Below are 18,310 nucleotides of genomic sequence, written 5' to 3'. Positions count from 1 at the left end.
ACTATCTTTCCATTTATTTGTCTTCTACAGTTTCTCTTCTTAAAGTCTTGGAATTTGTAGTAGTTTTGCAGAGTCAAAGTTTTTTAATTTCATGAGGTCTGTTTTATCAAATTTGGTTATTAATCATACTTTTGGTATCAAGTCTAAAAGTTCTTTGTCTAGCCATAGGCAAAGATCTCTCCTATTTCTTCTAAAGTCTTACAGTTTACTTTTAGTGGCACACATTTTCAATTAATTTTTGTATAAGGTCTGAGGTTTAACTTTTTATATATGGATATACAGTTATGCCAGCTTCACTTCTTGCAAAGTCTGTTTTTCCTTTGATGAATTGTTTTTGTACCTTTGTCAAAAACCAGTTGAGAATATTTGTTGGGGTCTATATCTGGGTTCTCTGATTTCTTCCATTGATCAATAGGTCTGTTCCTCTGCCAGTGCCACACTGTCAATTAATATAACTATATAGAAACATTCAGTACCAAGTAGAGTGATTCTTCCCACTATCCTTTTTTTGTGAAGATTGTTTTTGTGTTTTTCGGGGCTTCCTCTTTCCGTATGAATTTTAGAATAATCTTGAATGTATCTACAAAATGTTCTGGTGGAATTTCTATGGGAATTACATTTACTCTATAGATAAATTTGGGGGGGAATTGTCACCTCTACTACAGTGAGTGTTTCAATTCATGAACATGGTATATCTCCATTTAATTAGATCTTTCTTAATTTCTTTTATATGTTACTTTTTTTTTTACCTATTCTTTCTTCTTTCACGTACATGTTAAGTACATACCTAAGTATATTATTTTTTTTTTTGAATAATTTTGGATGGCATTAGGTTTTAAATTTTGGATTTCACATGTTTATTGTTAATATATAACCAAGGGTTTATTATTTGTTTCTTAATCTTATAACCTGTTTTCTTGTTAAAGTTACTTAACAGTTCTAGAATCTTTTTATTTTGTAAATTCTTTGTGAGACAGTCATGTCATAAACACACAGGGACAGTTTTATTCTTTTTTTTTCTTTTTCAATTTGTATGCCTTGTTTTTCTTACTGTGGTGACTAGGACTTCTTATATTTTGCTGAATAAGAATGGTTAAAGCAGACATTCTTTCCTTCCTTGTAAATGTGATATTAGCTGTGATTTTTATGTAGGTTCTCTTAATTAGGGTGAAGAAGTTTCCTGTACCAAGTTTGTTGATTATGTTTGTATGTATCGAAGATTGTTGGATTTTGTCAAGTGTTTTTGTGTTTGTTTTTTTTTTTCCTACATTGAGATAATTATGTGGTTCTTATTTTGTAGTGTATTACATTCATTGGTTTTTCAAATGTTTAACCAACCTTGCATTTTGGGATAAATCCCATTTGGTCATGATGTATAATTCTTTCAGTACCCTGCAAGATTCAGTTCACTAGTGTTTTATTGAAAGTTTTTGCATCTGTATTCATAAGAGATTGGTCCACAGTGTTCTTGTGATAAATTTTTAATGTGATTTTGCTGTCAGTGTAATCATAATATGAATTTGGAAGTTTTTCTTCATTTCTGATTTTGTAAGAGTTAATTACGAATTGTTAATATTTCTTTGAATGTTTTCTAGAATTTGATGTGCTGGGTGGCACAGTTGGTTAAGAATCCGACTCTCAGTTTTGGCCATGAATTTCTTTTTTTTTTTTTATTCTAATTTTATTCCATTGTAGTCAGAGAAAATACTTTGTATTTCAGTCCTTTTAAGCTTATTGAGATTTGTAGCTTAGAATATGCAACATCTTTGAAAATGTGCTGTGAGTACTTGAAAAGAAAGTACATTTCGCTGCTGTTGGGTGGAGAGTTCTGTAGGTATCTGTTCTGTTTGGTCCCTGACATTACTCAAGTCTTCTATTTCTTTGTTGTTCTTCTACCTATTTGTTCTGTTATTGTCAGCATGGTATTGACGTCTCTAACTAATAGTGTTGTCTGTTTATTTCTGTCAGGTTTTGTTTTGTTTTGGTGCTTTGTTCTAAGGTGTGTCTATGTTTGTAATTCTATCTTACTGAGAGATTGTCCCTTTTATCTTAATAAAATGTTCCTCTTTTTCCTAGGAACTTTTTTTTTCTTTTAAAGTCCATCTTGCCTGATAATTGTGTGGCCACTTCTGCTTTCTTGTGTTTGTATATGCCTAGTGTATCATTTTTTGTCTTGGTACTTTCAGTTTATTTGTATCTTTTAAAGTAATGTGTGACTCATGTAGACACCTAGTAACTGATATTGCTTTTTTAACCCAGTTTCACAGTGTCTGCCTTTTAATTAGATAGTACCATTCTTTCACATTAACATTATTTTTATATAATTAGATATACACTATTTTGTTTCTTGCTTCATGAATGTTCCTCTGTTTCTCATTAATTCTTTTGAAGTAAATGTATATTTTTAATGCAGCATTTTAATTTCTTTTTTTTTTTAATAATGATTTTATTTATTTGACAGACAGAGATCACAAGTAGGCAGAGAGGCAGGCAGAGAGAGAGAGGAGGAAGCAGGCTCCCTGCTGAGCAGAGAGCCATGTGGATGCAGGCTCAATCCCAGGACCCTGGGATAATGACCTGAGTTGAAGGTAGAGGCTTTAACCCACTGAGCCACCCAGGCACCCCGTATTTTAATTTCTTTAATGATTTTTCACTGTATATTTTTGAGTTATTGCCTTATTGATTGTTCTGAGACTATGACATATATCTTAGCCTACCACAGTCACCTTGACATTTATACTAACTTAATTCCAGTGATAAAGAAATATATTCATATATACATACACACACACACACACACACACACGTGTGTGTGTGTGTGTGTGTGTATTCCCTTTTCCTGCTTTTGTGGTATTAATATTATACATGTTACATTTATAAATGTTGCACAAGTAACCGTACATAGTTATTTTGTATAGTTTTTTGTGTTTCTGAGAAGCCAGAACTAGAAAGGAGAGAAGGTGTGTGTTTATAGGTTTTGTTTTATCAGTCTTCTTGTTGATCATTTTTTATTTTCTTCATTTGCTCCCCCGTATCAAGTTAACCATCTGTAGTCATTTCTGTAGCCCATACAGGGGACCTTTGGTACAGATTCTTTTATACAACTGCTTTTTAAATCCATAAAGAGGAAAAAAGTAGAAGAAATATGCACTTATACTGTCTTTGTAATTATATAATTACCTTTACTAGAACACTTTGTTTTTGGGTGTGGATTCATATTATTGACTGAGGTCATGGTCTTCAGTCTGAAGAACTTCTTGTGGCCGATTCATTTTTTAGCCAGATCATATTAGCTGAGCCCCTTGGTCCATTTCTCCTTTGGGTGTTTTCATTTTTCAACTGCAGTGTGTCCACTTGGTTCATTTTTTATAATTCTAACTTTATAGATATTATTTATTTAATGTGAGATTGTCATTATGTCTTCCATCTTTAATAATAATCATCTTTAATTATTTTAACATTTTCTTTCTTTTTTATGTGCACAAGCCAGGGGAAGGGGCAGAGGGAGAGAGAGAAAGATTCCCAAATGGCTCCATGCTCAGTGTGGAACCAGACGTGAGGCTCGATCTCATGACCCTGAGATCAGAACCTGAGCCAAACTGAGTCAGATGCTCAACTGCCTGAGCCACCCAGTGCCGGTTTTAGCATATTTATGAAGAATGGTTTGAAATCTTTCTCTTTTAAATCCCACATCGGATCATTCTCACAAGTAGTTACTGTTCCCTAGATTTTTCCGGTATGTGAGTCATACTTTCCTGTTCCTTTTCTAGAAACTGGACTTTTTAGATAGTGTATGAACCCTGGGTAGTAGCTCTCCCCCGTCATGTGATAATTATTTCATGTTTATTTACTTAGCAAGTACCTACATCATTTCTGTGAAGTTCATTCCTCACCCACCATAACATGAAGACAGCCCCCCCACACACTGCCTGCCCCTGGTTTGTTTTAAGAAGGTGTATCTTGGGTGTACCCATAGCTGTTTGATGAATCTTTTGTTTTTGACAATTCCCTGGACATAAATTCATCTGAACACTGATCCAGTTAAATTTGGATTCCTTTGAAGGGGTATTCCCCAGGTCGGTGTTTGAGATTTTTTCTGACCCCATGGTAGGTCCTCCCCACTGACTTTTCCAGCGTTGTTCTCAGACAAGAAAAGGAGAGGTTTTACTTACAATGAGTAAAGAGAACCTCAGGGATCTTACCCACACTGGTGTCTCCTGGAACAAGAAAATTGGGGAAGCTTTAAGCTAAGGATGCCTCCATACTTATGAAGGGGCTTGCTCAAGAGGGAATACAGGTTGGAGTTGGGCAAAAAGTCATCTTAAGGTGGCAGAGTCTAGGTCAGTATCCTGAGGACAGGCAGGGGCAGGCATAATCAGTTCTCTGGCTTGGGTGGGTCCAGCCTCTTAGTGCTCAAAGGGGTTTAGATCCGGTGAAGTTAACTCAAGAGTGTGCTTCCAGTCAGACCTCACTTTGGAATCAGTACTGGGAGTTTGTGTGGTTGGTCGTTTGCTTACAAATTTTTTGTTTATCTTTCCACAAAGATTATTTCTGTTATCAGAAAAGTAATAGATAATAATTGAACATTTGCTGGCTCTGGTTACTACAAGAAAATATTTAGCCTTCCCTAGTTTCTATACACACTTCAGCCCGTTGAATGGTTGAGGGTTGTGTTGCTGCCAGATGTCATTTCACCTCCTGGGTGGTGCCTCATCTCCCATACTGTCACCCAGGAGAATGTGTTTAAATAACACTGCATTCCCTGAGCCACAGTGTGCAAGTCGACAAAGAGAGTGGCTTGGACCAGATCTCTCAGCTTTTTTGTAGCTTTGAAATTTTAGCACAGATTCTTAAAAGTTGGTGATAGAGTACAATCCAGTAAACTGCTCTCTGCTCATGATTAATTGAGATAGTTGTCATAACTAACTAGCACTGGGAATTTTATCACTAATTTATTGTTTCTGGTATGATTTGGCTGTCTCCTGGTCTCGCACAGGCTGTTCATTCCTGTATACTTGCCTAAGATGGCCAGGGCCTGAAATTAATTTTCTTATGCCCAGAAAGCTATGACTTTCTTTTTCCGGGAACCCCTATCTCTTTCTGCTTATATTAGGACCATTTTCAGACATTATAAATGGTTGTTTTCTAAAAATAACTGACGTTGCTTTCATTGGGAAATGAGCTTGTACCATTTCTCCAACTGTCATGTCATGCTACTATAATTGTTTTAATAATATTTTTAATCATCATTACCTTATTGGATAGACCATTTGTTATTTAGTAGTATTTTAAAATGTTTGATAGATTTTTCATTGTTGATTTTTAGTTTGATGTCATTGTGTCAAGAATGTGGTTATATAATATGTATATAATTATTATGAATTTCCTATCATTTTTATATTTTTCCTCTCATTTCAGTGGGATTTTAAAATGGTTAGGGAAGAAATGTTCTCAGTTTCAGATATTGTAATGGAACTCAGTAAAACTGGTAGATTTATAAGAAACATACCAGTTTTTGCCTATAGTTGGTAATTACTGTTGTTTGTTTTAAGATGAATAGTTAAACTTCGAGGAATTTCATTCCTGTTTGAGGAAGAATAATATATTGGTTAAGGACACAGATTACGTATGAGGCAGGCTTCTTGTTTAGAATCTTAGTTTTGATTTTTTTTAAAAGACTTATTTATTTATTTATTTTGAGAGAGAAAGAGAGAGAACGAATATAAGCAAGTAGGGGGGAAGGGCAGAAGAAGAGGGAGAGAATCTCAAGCAGATTCCCTGCTGAGTGCAGACCCTGATATGGAGCTCATCCTCAACCTTGAGATCATGACCTGAGCCAAAATCAAGTGTTGGACGCTTCACCCTTCAGCCACTCAGGCACCCAGAATCTTAGTTTTGATACCATAGGCATGGGACGTGTGACATAATCCCTGTATCCCTCAGTTTCCTCAGGATGGATATAAAAATACTATGAACTTATTTCAAGTAACAATTTCTTTTTAGTAGTTGGAGTATATTTTAATTGTTTAAATAACCACTTTTTTGTTGTTCTTTAATTTTTAACAGCTTATCGCGAACCTCATTATTATTACCAGTTCACAGCTCGATATCATGCAGCTCCCTGCAATAGTATCTATAATATTTCTTTTGAGAAGAAACTTCTTCAGATTTTGAGCAAATTGGTTCTTGACCTTTCATGTGAAGTTTCTTTACTGAAGTCGGAATGCCATCGTGTTAAAATGCAAAGAGCTGGTTTGCAAAATGAATTGTTCTTTACATTTTCAGGTAAGTATATACAATTCTTTAAAGAAAATGAATTGAAAACAAAAATGAATTGCCTGCAGAATTTTTCAAAAGTAAATGTTACAGATCTGAATATGTTTCATGTTCTCTGCTTTGGTTTAGTTCTGATAGCCCCCAAAATAAAATTCTACTGATTCATATACTTAATGAAAAGTTAGCACTTTCCAATAACTGAACCTTGCTATGGTAATTTATTAGAGAATAGAATTTGGTATAAAGAAATGCCTATCTTGATACTTAGCTGGAAAAGCATCTGATTCTCATCACATGAGTTAATATTATAGACCAGAGGGACCATCGTAACAGCTTACCGTGCTTTTCCGAATAACACAGAGTGGAGACCCAGTGTTTTCTAGAAAACAAAGAATTGATTTTGTACCTACATGTTTTTCTATAAAGGGCCTGTTTATGAATAAACACTGTGGAATAATTATCCATATGTTTGTATTGGGTCCCCATACCCCTGGCAATAGGACCTCATCCTCTTTCCATCTCAGATGATACTGCTTGCTGTTTTCCTTTCCTCTTTACTCTGTCCTTCATTCCTCTACCGCTGATGTTTGATTGTACTCACCCATTTCTCCTATTTTCTGGTTTGTTGTTGTTGTTTTGGCCATCTAGAATTGAATTTTTAGACACAGTTGAGATGTGTGAAGCTTTACAGGAGAAAAGGTGTTCAACCCCATTTGCACTGTCTTTTACCTTCTTTACTTTCCTCCCTCTTCAGAAGAATTTTGGAAGTTAGTCTGTAGCCGCTGAGACAAAGTATCACAGTTAGAATCTTTCTTTAGCCCTTCAAGGACTTACTATTAGCATTCATAAGAGTTATGAGGCCTTTGTACCCAGTGTGTTTAATAGGGGCTATTAATAGGCATTTAATAATCCTTACAAGACCTTGAAAGTAAAGTTTAACCCATAAGAGAAGAGAGATGATATACAACAGAAATGAGGCATAGTGGGCTCAATATGCATTTTTCTAACGACTAGTAATGTTGAACATCTCATGTGCTTATTGGCCATTTGTATATATTTTTTTAGAGAAAAGTATATTCAAGTCCTTTGCCCAATTTTTGCTTTCTTTCCAGCTTTATTGAAATAAATGGGCATATAACAGTGTTAAAGTCCCCCAATAATGGGTCCATGATAAAGAAGCGAGACTGATGCAAAGTGAAGGTCAAGCAAAGCTTTATTTCGCACCAAGCATCAAGAATCAAACTGACCTGGTCAGGGCTGTCTCTTTTCCAAGAGGCGGCAGTGACCCCCCCCCCCCCCGCCACCGCCAACGACAACGACGCTCCCAATGATGACGCCGAGGACGATGACGACCCCAATGATGACAACCCTTCCTAGCCTCAGAGACTAACTTTTATAGAGGTGGTTGAGCTTGGCTTATACACAGGTGGCCAAGGAGATTACAATACACAGGAAAAACTGCACAGTCATGCTAGGTCGGCAATATGGGTGGACAACTGAATTTCAGTTTACCATAGTAAATATATGCACACCTGGCATGCGCCGCAAGTAAGTTCCTCTGGGAGGGGCAGGGTCAATCCAAGTTTACAATGAAATGGCTCCCTCTGGCTAACCAGACCCTTACAAAGAAGTACTACATAAGGATTTTGTGTGTGTGTGTGTATATATATGTACAAGTATATATAAATGATTACCACAAAAAAGTTAACACATCATCTCATATAGTTACAGTTTATTTTATCTTATTCTTCTGCGGTGAGAACTTTTAAAATCTATTCTTTTTTTTTTTTAATTTTTTTTTTCAATTTTAAGATTTTATTTATTTGACAGAGAGAGAGACATAGAGAGAGCACAAGCAGGGGTAGTGGGAGAGAGAGGGGGAAAGCAGGATCGCCGCAGAGCACAGAGCCCGAGGTGGGGCTTGATCCCAGGATCCTGGGATCATGACCTGAGCCGAAGGTGGAGGCTTTAACCCACTGAGCCACCCAGGCGCCCCTTAAAATCTATTCTTTAAGAAGTTTTCAAATATACACTACATTAATTATTAACTATACTCACATTATAGCTCACGTAATTCACACTCTGCGTTATATCTGTGTTTATACTCTTTGTCTACTTTTATCCATTTGCCTCAGGCCCCAGCTGCTACCCCAGCAATCACTAATCAGTTTTCTGTTCCTGTGAGTGGTTTTAGTCTATTCTGTATGTTAGTGAGTTCATAAGTATTTATTTCTCTGACTTGTTGCACTTAGCACAGTGCCCTCAAGGTTCATCCACTTTGTTGCAAATGGCAGAATTTCCTTCATTTTCATGACTAAATGCTTTTCATTGTGTCTGGACACATACACACACACACACAATTATTTCCTTTACAGTGAAAAACTTTCTTAGTTTGATGTAGTTCACATATTTTTTTTTTTTTTTTTGTTTTGTTTTCATTGTTTGTGCTTTGGGTGTCCTATTCATAAACTCATTGGCATGTTTACTGTCAAGGACCTTTCTTGCATGTTTTCTTCTAGGAATTTTATGGTTTATGTCTTACATTAAAATCTTTAATCCAATTCAAAATAATTGTTGTGAGTGGTGTGAGATAGGAGTCCAGTTTCATTCTTTGCATATAGACTATTTGCTTTTCCCAATACAGTTTGTTGTAGAGACTACATGTTCTCCACTGAGTATTCTTGGCTCCTTTGGCTTTATATGCATGAGTTTATTTCCTGGGCTTTCAGTTCTGGTCCATAAATCTGTGTCTGTTTTCATGCCAGTACCATATTGGTTTTGATTACTATACTTTGTAATATACATTGAAACTAGAAGTGTATTGCCTCCAGTTTTCCTCTTTTTCAGAAGTACATTGGCTATTCAGTATCTTCTGTGGTTCCATAAGATTTTTATTATTATTATTATTTTGTATTTCTGTAAAAAATGCTGGTGGAATCTTGAGAGAGATTATATTGGATCCATACATTGCTTTGAGTTGTACGGACTTTTTTTTTTTTTTTTTTAGGTTTTATTTATTTATTTGACAGAGAGAAACCACAAGTAGGCAGAGAGGCAGGCAGAGAGAGAGAGGAGGAAGCAGGCCCCCCGCCGAGCAGAGAGCCCGATGCGGGACTCGATCCCAGGACCTTGAGATCATGACCCGAGCCGAAGGCAGAGGCCCAACCCACTGAGCCACCCAGGCGCCCCTTGTATGGACTTTTAAACAATGTTGATGCTTTAAATTCATGAACATGGGATATCTTTCTATTTATTTGTGAATCTTCAGTTTCCTTATCAATATCTTACTATTTGCGGTGTACAGATCATTTACCTTATTGTTTAAATTTATTCCTAAGTATATTATTATTTTTGATGTTGTTATAAATGGGATTGTTTTCTTTATTTGTTTTAAGGTGATGTATCATTATTGTATTGAAATACAGTTGATATTTGTATGTTGATTTATGTTTCTCAAGGTTACTAGATTCATTTATTAGGTCTGACAGTTTTTTTGATGGAGTCTGTTGGGTTTTCTATATTTAGGAGCACATCATCTGCAGACAGAGATGGTATTACTTATTTGTTTTTGATTCAAATGCTTTTTCTTTCTCTTGCCTGATTGCTTGGGCTAGGTCTTCTAATACTATTATATTGGAATGGTTAGACTAGGCACCCTTGTCTTATTCTTGATCTCAGAGGAAAATCTTTAACCTTTTACCATTGAGTATGATGTCAGCTGGGGGCTTGTAATATATAGCTTTTATTATGTTGAAGTACTTTCCTTTTATACGCAATTTATTAGGAATTTTTATTGTGAATGGCTGTTGAATTTTGTCAAATACTTTTGTATCAGTTGAGATGACCATGGGATTTTATTTTTCATCCTAATAATGGGATGCATCACAGTTGTTGATTTGCATATGTTGAACCATCCTTGCATTCCAGGGATGAATCCTATTTCTGGGATGCATGGGTGGTCCAGCCGTTTTAAGCATCTGACTCAATTTCCGCTCAAGTCATAATCTCAGCATTGTGAGATGGAGCCCCATATTGAGCTCTGCATTCAGTGTGAAGTGTGCTTGAGATTCTCCCCTCTCTCTTTCTCTCTTCCTATGCCCCTCCTCCCACCCACTCCCTTTCTTTATCAGATAAATAAGTAAATGAAATCTTAAAAAAAAAAGAGAATGTATGCATTTCTTCCAGGTTGTCAAGTTTTTGGTATATTGTTATTCATACCAGTCTCTAATGATCGTTTGTATTTCTGTGGTATCAGATTATAATGTTTCCCTATTCTTTTATAATTTTACTTATTTGAGCCTCTCCTTTTTTCTTACCTAGCTAAAAGTTATCCATTTATTTTTTTCAAAGAACCAGCTATCATTTTTGTTAATTCTATTTTTTCCTATTCCATATTCTGTTTATTCCTGCTTTAATTTTTACAATATTTTATTTTATTTTATTTTTTTTTTTTAAAGATTTTATTTATTTATTTGACAGAGAGAGATCACAAGTAGACAGGCAGGCAGAGAGAGAGAGAGAGAGGGAAGCAGGCTCGCTGCTGAGCAGAGAGCCCGATGCGGGACTCGATCCCAGGACCCTGAGATCATGACCTGAGCCGAAGGCAGCGGCTTAACCCACTGAGCCACCCAGGCGCCCCTAATTTTTACAATATTTTAGTTACAGTTAGTTAACATACAGTGTTGTATTAGTTACAGGTGTACATTCTAGTAATTCAACACTTCATACATCACCCTGTGCTCATCATGACAAGCGCACTCCTTAATCCAAATCACCCATTTAACCCATTCCCTACCAACCTCCCCCCTGGATTGGAAGAACAAATATTGTTAAAATGTCTATACTAACCAAAGCAATCTATACTTTTAATGCAATCCCAATCAAAATACCAAAATACATTTCTCACAGAAGTAGAACAGACAATCCTAATACTCATATACAACCACAAAAGACCCTGAAGAGCCAAAACAATCTTGAAAAGGAAAGGCAAAGAAAGCTTGGAAGCATCATAGTTCTGGAATTCAAGTTATATTACAAAGCTGTGGTGATCAAAACAGTATGGTATTAGTGTAGAAATAGACACAGACACCAATGGAACAGATTAGAAAACCTGGAAATGAACTCATAACTACATAATCATTTAATCTTCGACAAAGCAAGAGAGAATATCCAATGGGAAAAAGAGTCTCTTCAACAAATGGTGTTAGGAAAACTGGACAGCTACATGCAAAAGAATGAAACTGGACCACCTTCTTATACCATATACAAAAATAAAATAAAAATGGATTAAAGACCTTAATGTGAGACCTGAAAGTATAAAGTCCTAGAAGAGAACCCAGGCAGTAACTTCTTCAACATTGACTGTAGCAGCTTCTTTTAAGAGATGTCTCCTGAGGCAAGGGAAACAGAAGGAAAAATAAACTTTTGGACTTAATCAAGATAAAAAGATGTGCACAGCAAAGGAAACAATCAACAAAACTAAGAGGCAGCCCATGGAATGGGAGAAGATACTTGCAAATGATAAATCTGATAAAGGTTTAGTATCTGTAATATGTAAAGAACTTGTAAAACTGAGCACCCTAACCAAAAAATCCAATTGAAAAACTGGGCAGACGTTTTTCCAAAGAAGACATCTGCTTTAATTTTTATTATTTCCTTTCTTCTAACATAGGGACAAGTTGTTTTTTTTTCCCCCCTCTTCCTTTTTCCTTGAAGTGTAATCTTAAGTTGTTTATTGATCTTTTTAATATATTACTTTGTTTTCTTCCAAGAATTTTGAAGTTTTACCTCTGTATTTAGGTCAAAGATTGATTTTGAGGTAATTTTTTTATATACTGTGAAATACAGGTCCTCTCTTCACTGACATGTGGATGTTCAGTTGGCCCAGCAGCATTTTTTGGAGACTGTGGTCTCCCTCATTGAATTGTGAGTGTTCCCTTGTTGAAAGTTGGGTAACCACAGATATATGGGTTTATTTCTGGACTGTCCTGTTTAATTTTCTGTTTTCCTGCCCTTATACCAGTACCACACTGTTTTGATCATAAGTCTTTTGATAGTAACTTTGAAAAGTGAGATTTGAAGCTTGGAAATGGGAGACTTTTGTTTATCTTTCAACATTGCTTTGCCTAAGTCAGTTGCAATTCCATGGTTTTTAGCATCTGGTTTTCCATTTCTGCCATATAAGGCCATTGGGATTTTGGTAGGAAATGCATTGAATCCATAGATAGCTTCAGATAGTATTAGCATCTTAATAATATTAAGTCTTCCAATCTATGAACATGGAGCACATTTTCATTCATTTTTGTCTTTATTTTCTCAGCAGTGCTTTGTAATTTTCATGATATAAGTAATTAACCTCTTTGGTTAATCATAAGTGAAATTATTTTCATATTTTTGTTTTCATGCTATTGATTGCAGTATATAGAAATGCAGCTGACTTTGTATCTGGTAAGTTTGTAGAATTTACTTGTACAGTTTTATTTGTGGAATCTTTACTCCAAACATGATGTTTCACCATCTCTGAAGAGAAATAATTTCACTGCTTTTCCAGATGGTTACTTTATATTTCTTTTTTTTTTTTTTTTTGCCTTACTGCACTGGCTAGAACTTCCAGTACTTTTTGAATAGAAATGGCAAAAGTACATCCTTGCTTTGTTCCTGGTCTTGAAGGAAAAACTTTTAGTCTTTCACCACTGAATGTGATATTGACTATTGATTATATATATGTGTGTGTCTTTCATTATATGGTGGGATTTTCTTCCTGTTTCTGCATTGTTGAGTATTTTTTTTTTCCATTAAAGGGTGTTGAATTTTGTAAAATGACTTTTCTGCACCAAATGAGATGGTTATATAAGTTTTTTGGTCCCTTCATTCTGTTAATGTGGTGTCTTACAATGATTGATTTTTGTATCTTGATCTATCCTTGCATTCTGGTAGTTAATCCAACTTAATCATGGTATATTATCCTGTTAATATGTTACTTAATTTGGTTTGCTAGTATTTTGTTGACTTTTGCATCAGTGTTTATTAGTGATATGGATCTTAAACTTTCTTATAGTATCTTTGTCTGTCTTTTGCATGCTTTAACAGTTCTCTTCCCACCCTTTTCCATTGTTGGTGTCATAAAATTATGACTTTATACATTGCCCCCAAATATAAAGTAACAATTATTTTAAATGAATTTAGTCTCTCAAATTATGCAGAAAGTAAAATGTGAAGTTACAAACCAAAGTTACAGTAATACTAGCTTTTAGACTGATTTTTAATAGCTTCTTAAATCATGTAAAAAATTGCTGTTAGATTCTAGTCTTACAATAACACTAGCTTTTAGCATTACTCACATATTTATCTTTATGGAGACCTTTTATTCATAGGGCTTCAAGTTACTATCTTGTGTCCCTCCCTTTTACCCTGCAGGACTCCTACTGCATTTCTTGGAGGGCAGGTCTAATGATAACAAGTCCCTCAGCTTTTGTTTATTTAGGAATGTCTTAATTCCCCCTTACTCTTGAAAGACAGTTTTGCATGTTACAGGATTCTTACTTGATACTTAAAAACAAACAAACAAAACCAAAACCAAAAAAAAGAACAGCTTTTAGCACATTGAATATATCAGCCTTTGACATCTGGTCATTAAAATTTTTGTGGTGGAGTCCGCTCATAATCTTACTGAAGACTTTTTGTATGTGACATGTTAGTTCTCTTCTCCTGCTTTCAGGATTCTTTGTCTTTTAGAAGCTTCGTTATAATGTTCCTTCCTGGGAGTCTCTCTGAGTTCACCTTACTTGGTATTTGTTGAGCTTCGTAGATGTTTCTTTTCATGATTTCATCAAATTCAAGAAGTTTTCAGCCACTGTTTTCTTAAAATGATTGCTCCAATACTTGCTCTCTTTCCTTCTGGGACTCCCATAATGTATATTTTGGTTCATTTGGGTTCATTTGATGTTCAAAAGTTTTCTTAGGTTCTACTCACTTTTCCTCAGGCTTTTTCTTCTTCTGTGATTTGATAATTTCTAATGTTCTGTTTTCAAGTGGACTCATTGTTTCTTTTGCCTGATCGCATCTGCATTCAGATCATTCTAGTGAATTTTTCATTTCCTGTCTCTTTATTAATATATATTTGTTCATACATAATTTTGACTTTATCTACATATTCTCTAATTCTTTCCCCGTACTCCAGGGGATTGTTTTAAAGTCTTAGTCCAATAAACTTGCCATCAGGTGTTTTTTAGGGATAGTTTCTGTTGATTTACTTTTTTCCTTTGAACAGACCATACTGTTTCTTCATATGTCTTATGATTTCTTGAATACTGGCACTCGAGTCTAATAGTATAAGTATAAAATAGAAATAAGATTCTTTTCCTTTTCCAGGGTTTGTTTATTTTGTTGTTTTGTTTATTTTTTAAATCAATGTAGGCTCTCTTTGTGCCAAAGGTCCATGTGAGGTATAAACTTAAGTCTCTCAGGTCTTACCTTTCTTTTACCTTTGTGTTCATATATGGTCACTTCCTATTTTTCCTGTAAATGTTGTTTTTAGATACCATACTGTTTAATGCCTGGCTACCAAAAAAGAAAGAGAGAAAAATGAGGCAAAAAAGGGGCACTGACCCTTTTTGGTCTCTAGTAGTCATCTCCATTTGTGTGAGAGGGACTTGTGACGTGGAAGGATGTGCAACAGTAAGGGCTGCCTGCCTCTTACCTATATCTCTGTGAAAGAAGAAGCAGTGAGAAAATCAAGCACACATCTGATATTTGGAGGTCAGGGTTGTTTTTTTGTTTTAACTTCCCCCATTTTGGCTCCTATAAGCTATGTACAGGCTAATTCAAGAATACATGCACAGCTGCCGGCCATGGTTCTTTGGGTGTTGGATGGGGAGCCACGACTGTGCTAAGAGCCAAAATTGACTGAAATTAACAGTAACTTGCCGTTCAAGCCTTCTGTTGGAAATTGTCATAATTCCCATAGACTTCCAAATTCCAAAACAGTTACATGGCACAGATTCTTCCACTGAAATTGTGTATGAGGGGAGACTTCTACTCTGCCATCTTCTCAGAATCTTCCTCGATGTAAATCTTATCCTTGCTTCACTGTTATTAGTAAGAAGTATTTTATCCCCTTTCTTCTTTAAGGATTTTCTTTTTGTTTGATTTTCTATAGTTTGAATATGGTATACCCCTGTGAAGATTTTTCAGTATTTATTCTGTGTATTGTCTGTCAGTTTCCTGGAGCTCTGCTTTTATCTGTCATTAACTGGAAAATTCTTATCCACTGTTGCTAAAAAGGTCCTATTTATTTCATTAATTCTTTTCCCTCTGGAATTCCTGTTGTATGTACATTGTAACTTTTGTTAGTTTTCAACAGTTCTTGGAAGTTCTTTTCTGTTTCTTTTTTTCCCATGATTTTTTTCACTTTGCTTTTCAGGTTCACGAGTTACCACTGACATACTTCAATCTCCAATCCAGTCTAATTCTTTCCTCAGCCACATTTAGTCTCCTGATGAACTCATGGAAGCCATTCATTTCTTTTTTGGCGTTTTTGATTCTGGCATTTCCTTTTGAGGCATTCTTAGAGTTTTAATTTCTGTCCTTAACATTACCCATCTATTCTTGCATTGTCTACCTTTTCCATTTGAGCCCTTTGCCTATTGTCATAGTTACTTTAAATTTCCAGTATGATAATGTCAATGTCTCTGCCATTTCTGAGTATGACTATAATGCTTGTTCAGTTCCCTTTTTTTTTTTTTTAAGATTTTTCTTATTTTGTTTTAGAGAGGGGGAGGACCAGAGGTCAAGAGGGAAAGGGAGTATTTTTTTTTTTAAAGATTTATTTATTTGACAGATAGAGATCACAAGTAGGCAGAGAGGCAGGCAGAGAGAGAGAGAGGAGGAAGCAGGCTCCCAGCCAAGCAGAGAGCCCGATGCGGGGCTCGATCCCAGGACCCTGGGATCATGACCTGAGCCAAAGGCAGAGGCTTTAACCCGCTGAGCCACCCAGGCGCGGAAAGGGAGTATTTTAAGCATATTCCACACTGGCCTTAGAACCTGATATAGGGCTCGATCTCATGACCCTGAGACCATGACCTGAGCTGAAATCAAGAGTTGGACACCCAGTTAATTGTGCCACCCAGACACCCAGCTTGCTGTGTTTTTTGAAACGTTTTTGGCTTTTAGTATTTCTTGCAAGTTTTTATTGAAAACTGGAAATGATAAGCCTCATAGTAAGAACTGAATTAGGTGTGTTTTATTATAATATTGTTTGCTTATCTACTTAGGATTTGGCCTCTATTTACTCTTTATGAGAACTATTGGTTTCAGAGGCTAAAATTTTCTGTGGTACTCTTGTTTTTGTCTCCTTTGTTGTCTTTGAATTTTCCTAGAGTCTTCTTAAATAAGTATGAGATTTAAAATCCTTCTGTTGTAATCTCTTGATTTATAAGATACCCTCTTAATGTGGTAATTTGTAGAGGTAGCAAAAACATCCTATCGCCCCACAACCAGATCTCAGGATTTAGACAGCTTACACCTTTAGTGTGAAACCTCCAGCAGTGTTTTTCCTCTTCTTTTTTGGTTTTCACTGGAAACCGGCAGGTAGTTGGTGTTGGATATTTCCAGTCTGCAAGGTCATTTAGACTCTGGTAAACCTCAAGGTGCTTGAGCTACAGTAAAATATTTCTCTTTAAGGCAGACTTTTATTGAAGACAACTGAGTATTATCGGTGCATTTCAAAATGTTTATTTTGTTCTTCCTCATGCTAGAAGCACAAGGGGATTTTAGTCCCCTCCCTGAGAACCTCTTGGGACTAATGGGGGCAAAAACTCATGAAAGTGTGGAGGTACCTGTGATCTGGAATTTTTTTAATACTTGAGCTTTCTCACTGCAAGCCTTCAACAGATTCCAAGTTGCAGTTTTTTTCTTCTCATACTACTAGCTCCCCTGGCAGGTGCTTGCTCTGGGGCTTCTCCCCCTGGTAAGCAATAATTCTCCATAACTACCTTTTTTTCCCCTACAGTGGTATGGGCAGCAGTTTTCTTTGAGATCTCAGTTATCTGATGAATCAAAGGGGAGATTGTAAGTCTCAGTTTATTTACCTCTTTGCTTGTGAGGACAGGAGTGACAGCATTCAAGTGCCTTTCATGTTGGAGTATAAACTGGAATTCTCTTTTACCTTTTTTATTTCTTAATGTTCTGTTACTGATTTTTCTTGTGTTTAATTGACTATAAAATAGCATTTTGATTTTCTTTTCATTTCTCTTTCTGAATATATTCCAGTTATTTTCTTGGCAGCTGTCCTGAGTTTTACAGTTAATAACTTGGTATGTAATTGTATAGTTTGAATACCAGCCTAGTTTGAACAGGGTACCAAAACTCTGCCCCAGTATAGTTTGTTCCTTCCTTTCTGTGATGTTCCTGGTAATAGCATTATTATCTATTGTTTACCCACTAACATGGATTTATGATTATTATCTTACATATTTATTTTTAATCATCTACATGAAAAAAGTAGAGTTAAAATAATAAAAATACAACAATATTGCCCTGTGTCTGTGGAGTTGACTTTACCACTGTTCTTTATTTCTTTCCATAGCATTGGATTACTGTCTGTTGTCCTGTTACTGGCTAATGTTGCAAGCCTAATGTTGTTTGGAATATTTTACTTTCGTCTTCATTCCTGAAGGATACTTTTCCAGATACAGGATTCTTGGTTGAACGTTTTTTCTTTTAATACTTAAAATATGTTATCTCACTGCCTTCTGACTGCATTTTTTTTTTTTACAATAAATCTGCTCTTATTCTTTTTGATGGACTTTGTAGGAAGTCATAACTTCCTTTTTTTCTTCTCTCTCTTTTTCTGCTTTCAAGATAATTTCTTTGACTTTGATTTTTGCCAGATTTATTATAATGTGTTTCACTGTTGAATTCCTTTAACCTACTTGAATTCCACTGATTTTTTTGGATATGTAGATATCTTTTCTCAAATTGGGACATTACTGGCATTTTTCAAATGTTCTTTTAGTTCTTTTCTTCATTTTCTCAC

At 35.6% G+C, this 18,310-nt stretch overlaps 1 protein-coding gene across 2 annotated transcripts in view; it reads left to right on the top strand.

The window, feature by feature from the left end:
- LOC123951333 (zona pellucida binding protein) overlaps positions 1-18,310 on the top strand; it is a 108,347-nt gene that overhangs the window by 27,754 nt on the left and 62,283 nt on the right. For both annotated transcript variants that reach the window (XM_046019970.1, XM_046019971.1), the window contains one exon: positions 6,067-6,285. In XM_046019970.1, the coding sequence (XP_045875926.1) occupies positions 6,067-6,285 (219 nt within the window). The remainder of the gene's footprint in view (positions 1-6,066; positions 6,286-18,310) is intronic.

The sequence above is a fragment of the Meles meles genome, chromosome 10 (genome assembly GCF_922984935.1).
Source record: "Meles meles chromosome 10, mMelMel3.1 paternal haplotype, whole genome shotgun sequence".
Taxonomy (NCBI): Eukaryota; Metazoa; Chordata; class Mammalia; order Carnivora; family Mustelidae; genus Meles; species Meles meles.
This window is presented reverse-complemented; position numbering and strand designations above follow the sequence as displayed.